This window comes from Alnus glutinosa, chromosome 3 (genome assembly GCF_958979055.1).
Source record: "Alnus glutinosa chromosome 3, dhAlnGlut1.1, whole genome shotgun sequence".
Lineage (NCBI taxonomy): Eukaryota > Viridiplantae > Streptophyta > Magnoliopsida > Fagales > Betulaceae > Alnus > Alnus glutinosa.
The window spans coordinates 26,724,097-26,732,489 of record NC_084888.1 but is presented as its reverse complement, the minus strand read 5'-3'; the positions used below and the strand labels follow the sequence as shown (position 1 = coordinate 26,732,489).

The following is an 8,393-nucleotide window of genomic DNA, read 5'->3' as shown; positions in this document are numbered from 1 at the left end:
AAAAAAAAAAAAAAAAAAAAAAAAAAAAAGGTAAAAATGAGACCATTAAAAAAGTGGGGAAAACTACTTGAGTTTGGTGACACTTTTGTGAGTCCTAAAAAGACACAAAAATACCAACCTAGTCTAGTCAAACCAAAAATCAAAAATGGAAAGGAGATGGTTATGAGAAATAACACAAACACTGGGGACCCGTATGCAAATTCATTCCCTACAAAGGCTGCCGTACAAGCTGAGCCAGAGAGCATCTTCATTTGTTTTTCTTTTCTTTTTTATGTTTAAAGAATGGCTCAAAGAATGTTCGGCTTTAATACAGAAATACTTGCTTGGAATTGGATCAATAATTTTCATTACGTGTGGATCTGTGTGTCACTGTCCCTACCTAGGATATAAATATAGGGAAACAGAGAGGTACTGATGATTCACTTAATTCCATTTACATCCCAAAAGATGAATCCAAGAGCCCATCTTTGTAAATCCATTTGCTTCTGTAACTGAATCAAGGAATGAGGTTTGTCATGTCTCTTTACTCTCTTTTTTCTGGGTCATTTAAAATTTTCTTTTTCTTTTCATTGATGGCAATATGAAGCTATTTTTGTTCCTTTACGTCAGATTCTAATTTTTGATACTTTGAAGCAAATACCCATCAACAATCGCCGAGGAATATTTTCATTTCCTGTGTTTTTTTTTTTTTTTTTTTTTTTTTTTTTTGTTTTTTTTTTTTTTTTGTTTTTTTTTTTTTATGGCTCTGTTTTGGTTTGCTTCAAGCAAATAAGTTAGAGTTGGTAGTATCTGAATTTTCTTTCTTAAACTGCTCCCTCGCTTTGAATACCACACTTAGAACTTGTAACAGAACTGTTTCTGCATACATACAATTTACAGGCAATTCTGTCTGTGAATTCCTCATTACATTTGAGCTTTTTGAATATATAAAAAATTCATCTTGTGGCTGGCTATCAATCTCTTTTACCATTTACATATTTTGAATTTTGTAGACTATACAACCAAATTCGAATTCTTTTCATATTGGGCTTGTCAGGCTAAATTTGCCCAAGCCCCTGAAAGTTTTAGATTTTGTTCACTTATTTAGCCAAGCTCAATCAATTGGTTCAGTTACAGAGAATTATGGGTTTGTTCCAATTTAGAACCTTTTTTGTTTGTTTCCTCTTGTTTGAGACCTGCGTTGCTAGTACTCAACGTTTTGGCCGCATATATCCTGGTTTCCAAGCGTCTCAGATGGTATATATTGACAACAAAGGCATATTTCTGCTGTCCGACAACTCGAATTTCGCTTTCGGCTTCTATACTAGCGTGGATGTCACATTGTTTCTGCTACTTATCATTCACATGCCTAGTTCCAAAGTTGTTTGGACTGCTAATAGAGGCTTTTTGATTCAAAGTAGTGATAATTTTGTGTTTGGAGAAAATGGGAACGTTTACTTGGAACGTGGGAATAGTGTGGTTTGGTCTACAAACACTGCGGGAGAAACAGCTACAGCCATGGAGTTGCGCAATACAGGAAACTTGGTGTTGCTTGGGGATGGTGGAAGAATTCTATGGCAGAGTTTTAGCCATCCTACAGATACCCTTTTGCCTGGTCAGAAATTATTGGAAGGAATGCAGCTCAGAAGTTTTCCCAACCACAATAACTTGTCTCACTCTCTTCAATTCAGCTCAGGTGATTTAGTCCTGTCAGCAGGTTTTGAAATCCCACAATTTTATTGGTCCATAACAAATGACATCCGAAAAACCAACAACAAAGTCAGCGGGAAGGTTCATTCTGTGAGTCTGGTGTCGAATTCCTTGAATTTCTATGATCAAAATCAAACCTTACGTTGGCAGTTTGTCTTCTCTGACAATCCTGGAAGGAATGCCTTCTTTGCTGCTGTTTTAGGCTCTGATGGGTCTCTCTCATTCTATAATCTTCAAAAGGGGAAGTCAGTCTTTCCTGAGGCAATTAGAATACCACAAAGTTCCTGCAGCACTCCTGAGCCTTGTGATCCATATTACGTTTGCTATTTTGAAAACAGATGCCAATGCCCTTCACTTCTCAGATCTCAGTCTAATTGCAAGCCTCACGTTCGTTCAACCTGTAACAGCTCCATGAATTCTGTAGAGCTTCTATACATTGGCGAAGCGCTTAACTATTTTGCACTTGGCTTTGTTTCACCCTCGTTGAAATCCTCCAATCTAGTTGCTTGCAAAGAAGCATGCCTTGGAAATTGCTCTTGCCTTGTGCTGTTTTTTGAAAGAAGTTCTGGGAGTTGCTTTCTATTTGATCAGATAGGAAGTCTGCAAAGGTCTGAAATGGGCTCTACTGGTTATATTTCATATATGAAAGTTTCAGGTGATGGATACCATGGGCAAAGTCCTGCAAGCAAAGAAAGAAAGCACATTCTTTTAACCATGCTCATTGTTTTTGCAGCTGTGATGGTTATCTTTACTCTGCTTTATGCAGGATACTGGTACCATAAAAAGAAGAAGATATTACTACAATATACTGTAGACGATTCGGAACAGGATAATTTCTTGCACAATCTTCCTGGGATGCCTCTCCGTTTCAGTTATGGTGATCTTTGCAGGGCAACCAAGAACTTCTCTACAAAGGTTGGTGGAGGAGGATTTGGCTCAGTCTACACTGGTGTGCTCCCAGATGGTACACAAGTTGCTGTAAAAAAGTTGGAGAGCTTGGGGCAGGGAACCAAAGAATTTAAAGCTGAAGTTACTACCATTGGAAGTATTCATCATGTGCATCTGGTGAAGCTCAAAGGCTTCTGTGCTGAAGGGCCACACTGGCTTCTTGTGTATGAGTACATGGGCAAAGGGTCATTAGATAAGTGGATCTTCAACAAGAATGAAGAGGGTCACTTGTTGGATTGGGATAGAAGATTTAATATTGCTTTGGGTACAGCAAAGGCGTTGGCTTATCTCCATGAGGAGTGTGAAGTGAAGATTGTCCACTGTGATATAAAACCAGAAAATGTTCTTCTTGATGATAATTTTGTTGCAAAAGTTTCAGACTTTGGTTTGGCAAAGCTAATGAACCGGGAGCAGAGCATTGTATATACAACGCTGAGGGGTACAAGAGGGTACCTTGCACCCGAATGGATTACCAACTTTGCCATATCAGAGAAAAGTGATGTATACAGCTATGGCATGGTGTTGCTTGAGATTATAGGAGGAAGGAAGAACTACGATTCAAAAGATAGTTCCGAGAAAGCCCATTTTCCTTCTTACGCCTCCAAGATGTTGGAAGAAGGAAAACTGGAAGAAATTCTTGATACAGAGCTAGAGATGGATGAAAAAGATGAAAGGGTAGCCACTGCGATCAAAGTTGCATTGTGGTGTATACAAGAAAACATGCATTTGAGGCCTGCAATGACTAAAGTTGTCCAAATGCTTGAAGGTTCTTGTGCGGTGCCGCCGCCTCCAACGTCATCTCAGTCGGGTTCTCCGACAAGTTTCTTTAAATGGGGCAGTCAAGGGGCTACTTCATCAACACTTAATGATTACATCAGTGATGTAGCCATGTCAGATGTTCGTTTATCGGGGCCAAGATGATAGAAGCAAATGTTGCAATAGAAGATTTTCATTTTCATCCTCTGTATCTACTGGCAGAGTCATGATACTTCAAAGTTTTGTAATGATTCATTTGTATCAGATCTCAAGATTTGCTTATCTTGGTTTTCTGACCACTTGTTGAGCTTTTTTTTTTGGTTTTAAGAAGAGAATGACAGCTATCTATTTGCTCAAAAATGTTTGGTTTTGATTCCTGGAAGCTTCTCTACTGATATTAAAGATGTTTCTGCTCAGTAATATCATTTAAATAAAAGGAAGCCAAGAGAAGAAGAAAATTGGTTGCAATCAATTACAAAAATAAAAATAGGGTCAAGAGTCAACTGGGGACGTAAAACTCGGCACGATCAGAGCACTAACGTTTCTGAACTAATTAAACTTATTAGCAAGAAATAAAGTTAAATTCTTAATTAAATATATATTATGAAGTCGTAAAATTTGCTTTTAGTATCCGTGATTATCCCTAGTATCATGTCCTACTTCAGCAAACCATTAAAATGTTAAAATATTATTCATTCTTATAAGCTTAACTCAGCTTTTATGACAAGCGATAATTTAACATGATATCAAGTCTCAACTCCACATTCTGCATTACCCACTTTGTAGAGAGAGAGAGAGAGAGAGGTGTTGGGGTAGCATAATCAGAGATGATTCACACGTTATCGAAAATAAAAATTAATGTAAACTATACTAAAGAACATTATTGTCAGAAAAGAAAATTTCCTCTCATCTGCATGGAACAAACAATATCTTTTCTAGTGGGGAACCACGCCGGCCTGAGAGTTGTAATATGATATAGATACACTTCCGCATGTCATGTCAGAAACAAATAATTAATCCAATAATATAAGACAGTGAAGTGCTCTCAGAAACAAAGGTTTTAGCTTCCTAACGTTTTGACCACCATTACAGGAATCAGCGCAGCTGAAAGCATTAGCAAAGTCAATTAAGAAGTATTTGGATTCATCCAATCTCGTCCCTTCTCGGAAATCAAGGGAAAGGCCAAGATCCACCCATCTGCTTTTCTGGTTAACAAAGAAAGAGGTCACTCCTATCATCTTCTGCTCCCCATTAATGGCCATGCAATATGCCAATATGCTTTTATTCTACTTGTATTTTGTGGTACTTCTAAGCCAAGAAAAACCTATCAACTGTCACCAAGGATTCTCTTCATTTCTAGTTTATCTCTAGTTCTTTTATATATATACATTTGTTTTCCTTCACATACACGCATCGATATTCGTCTTTTTTCTTTTAGCTGTCCACTGCAATTCCAGACAAGATTTATGGACTTGTTCCAATTTAGAACCCTGTGTTTCTGTCTCATTCTTTTGTTACAAACCTGTTTTGCTATCACTCAAAACATCCGCCAGATATATCCAGGATTCCAAACATCTCAGATGGTTTGGGTTGAGGTCAACGGGCTGTTCCTCTTATCCAACAACTCAGTATTCGGTTTTGGCTTTCACACTGACCTGGATGACGATGTCACCATGTTTGCACTAGTTGTCATTCACATAAACAGTTCCATAGTGGTTTGGACTGCTAACATAGGCTCATTGGTTACCGGTTCTGATGCATTTGTGTTTGACGAAAATGGGAATGTTTACTTGGAAAGCTACAATGGTGTGGTTTGGTCTACAAACACAGCCGGAGAAACAGCTACAGCAATTGTATTGCAGGATTCCGGAAACTTGGTTTTGCTTGGTGTCAATGGAAAAATTCTGTGGCAGAGCTTTAGCCATCCTACAGATACCCTTTTACTCGGCCAGCAATTCTTGGAAGGAATGCAACTAAAAAGTGCCCCCAACCGCAATAACTTGTTACAGTATCTTGAAATCATGTCAGGCAATTTGGTCTTGTATGCCAGATATGGGAGTACTCCACAAATCTATTGGTCTATAACAGATGATAGCCGGAAAACCAAAACCAATGTAAGTGGCAAGGTTCACTCTGCCTCTTTGATGTCCAATTCATGGGATTTCTATGATCAATGGGGGGGCTTGCTGTGGCAGTTCATCTTCACCAACCTTTCTGATAAATTGAATGCCACGTGGGCTGCTGTTTTAGGCTCCGATGGCTCAATCTCATTCTATAATCTTCAACTGGGGAAATCTGTTACTCCTGAGGCCATTAGAATACCACAAAGTTCTTGCAGCATTCCTGAGCCTTGTGATCCATATTATTTGTGCTACGTGGACAGCAAAAACCAAAGCCAATGCCAATGCCCTTCTTTTCTCAACTCTCAATTTAATTGCAAGCCTCAGATTATCTCAACCTGTAATGGCTCCAAAAGCTCAGTAGAGCTTTTATATGTTGGTGAGAAGCTTGATTATTTTGCACTTGGGTTTTTTAAACCCTTTTTGATATCTGATGTATATGCTTGCAAACAAGCTTGCCTTGCAAACTGCTCCTGCCTTGCTCTGTTCTTTGAAAGCAGTTCTGGAAGTTGCTTTCTGTTTGACCAGATAGGAAGTTTGCAGCAGGCCGAAGCAGGTTCTGCTGGTTATATTTCTTATCTCAAGGTCTTAAGTAATGATGATGGAGGGCAAAGTCCTGCAATAGGAAAAAGCAGAAATCGAGGGCACATCGACATTCTGGTCATTGTGATCATTGTCATTGCAACAGTCCTGGTTATTGTTGGTCTTATTTTTGTTGCATTCTGGTGCCACCGCAAAAGCAAGATAATACTGGAAACTTCCCAAGACACTTTAGAAGACAATAATCTTTTGGACAGTCTTCATGCAACGCCTGTAATTCGTTTCAGCTATAGTGATCTTCACAGAGCGACGAATAACTTCTCTATCAAGCTTGGCGAAGGAGGGTTTGGTTCAGTCTACCTTGGTGTGCTCTCTGATGGTACTGTTAAACCACAACTTATCTCAAAAATTTAAGTTTATAGGAAATGACTAATTTAGTTATTTAATTTTTATTCTAACACTCCTCCTCACATGTGGGTTCAAACTCCCGATTAATTAGTGAAGTCCACACTTAGAATATTTAATTGAAATGGGAATTGAATGACAGAGATATGGTTTGAATTCAGGACATTTGCTCTAATATCATGTTAAACCCACCACTTGTTCCAAAAGCTTAAACTTATATGAAAGGGTTAATTTAATTGTTTAATTTATATTCTACCAGGTACCTTATCCGCTGTGAAACAATTGGAGCGCATTGGGCAGGGAATGAAAGAGTTCAGAGCTGAAGTTAGTCTTATTGGGAGTATCCACCATGTTCATCTGGTGCAGCTCAAAGGCTTCTGTGCTGAGGGAACTCATCAGCTTCTTGTCTATGAGTACATGGGCAAAGGATCTTTAGATAGTTGGATTTTCAATAATAATGAAGGGAAAATGTTGGATTGGGATACAAGATTCAACATTGCAGTAGGAACAGCAAAGGGATTGGCTTATCTCCATGAGGATTGTGAAGTGAAGATTGTTCACTGTGATATTAAACCTGAAAATGTTCTCCTCGATGATAATTATGTTCCAAAAATTTCAGATTTTGGTCTGGCTAAGCTTATGGACCGGGAGCAAAGCCTTGTATTTACACAGCTAAGGGGTACAAGAGGGTACCTTGCACCAGAATGGATCTTTAACTATGCTATATCAGAGAAGAGTGATGTATATAGCTATGGAATGCTCTTGCTTGAGATCATTGGAGGAAGGAAGAATTCTGATCCAAAGCAAAGCTCTGAGAGAGCCTATCTTCCTTCTTATGCCTTCAAGATGATGGAAGAAGAAAAAATCAAAGAAATTCTCGATTCAAAACTAGAAACTTATGAGAGCGATCAAAGGGTTGCCACTGCTGTCAAAGTTGCACTGTGGTGCATACAAGAAGACATTCAGTTGAGGCCGTCAATGACTAAGGTTGTTCAAATGCTTGAAGGTCGTTGTGTAGTTCCTCAGCCTCCAACCTCCTCTATGTTGGGTTCTCATTCAAGTTCCGGCAAATGGGGCAGTGAATTGACTGCTTCCACATCAAGAATGATTGATTACAATAGTGATGCGCACTTGTCAGCTGTTCGGCTATCAGGACCGAGATGAGATTGTAATAGACTTATGAGTAATGCTATTTAGTAGATTGTTATACGACTGTCATACAACTGGAATGATGTGACAGTGAAAATCAGCATTTGCTAGACTCATTGTTGAAATAAACCAAAGGCATACGAATATCAAAGTTTTGCAGCCTTTGCTTCTATTCTCTGATCCTTAGTGCTTTAGATCTTCATGGTGTCTTCATTACAAGCTTCCCTAGTTAGTTGTTAAGGTTTCATATTCAAATATCATAACCATTTGTTCTTGTTTGTGTTTTAAGAGACTAATTGCTCTCTAATTTTAACATGAAAGATGAGAGTCAAGAACAATGAGGTTTGAGTACTTTATTCCTTGAATGCTGGAAGTAATGAACCAGTAACTCAATCAACGGTAAATCACGAAGAATCAGCAACTCAATCTGCAGCGGAAAATTACAAAGAATCGACGGCAAATGTCACCAAACCTTTCCCACAAAGGTTTGCAATACCTCTTCCGAATTAAATATTGTATCAATGTCCCTCCAAACTACTAAAAATTTGCAATGTACCTATTTGGTCTAGCAAAAATATTACACAAATGCCCTTAATTGTTTTTCAAAAAGACAAAAATACTCCTAAAATTCAAGGAAAAAAAAAAGTGGGACGAATGACCAATGGTGATTGCGGACTATTGACCTACAACAGCTGTCGTGACTATAGTGACCCATGATAGGTGTCGAGAGTCTGCCACCACTTTCTCTTTATTTATTTTTTTCTAGAATAAATCTCTCAATCGAAA

General features: G+C 38.4%; 2 protein-coding genes across 2 annotated transcripts; both read left to right on the top strand.

Moving 5' to 3' along the window:
• Positions 1-265: 265 nt before the first annotated feature.
• On the top strand, positions 266-3,753 carry LOC133864735 (G-type lectin S-receptor-like serine/threonine-protein kinase SD2-5). Its single transcript, XM_062301146.1, has one exon. The coding sequence runs from the start codon at positions 1,123-1,125 to the stop codon at positions 3,556-3,558; it is 2,436 nt and encodes an 811-aa protein (XP_062157130.1). The 5' UTR covers positions 266-1,122; the 3' UTR covers positions 3,559-3,753.
• Positions 3,754-4,469: 716 nt separating this feature from the next.
• LOC133864235 (G-type lectin S-receptor-like serine/threonine-protein kinase SD2-5) lies at positions 4,470-7,766 on the top strand. Its single transcript, XM_062300520.1, has 2 exons — positions 4,470-6,432; positions 6,718-7,766. The coding sequence occupies exons 1-2, from the start codon at positions 4,860-4,862 to the stop codon at positions 7,620-7,622; spliced, it is 2,478 nt and encodes an 825-aa protein (XP_062156504.1). The 5' UTR covers positions 4,470-4,859; the 3' UTR covers positions 7,623-7,766.
• Positions 7,767-8,393: the final 627 nt, after the last annotated feature.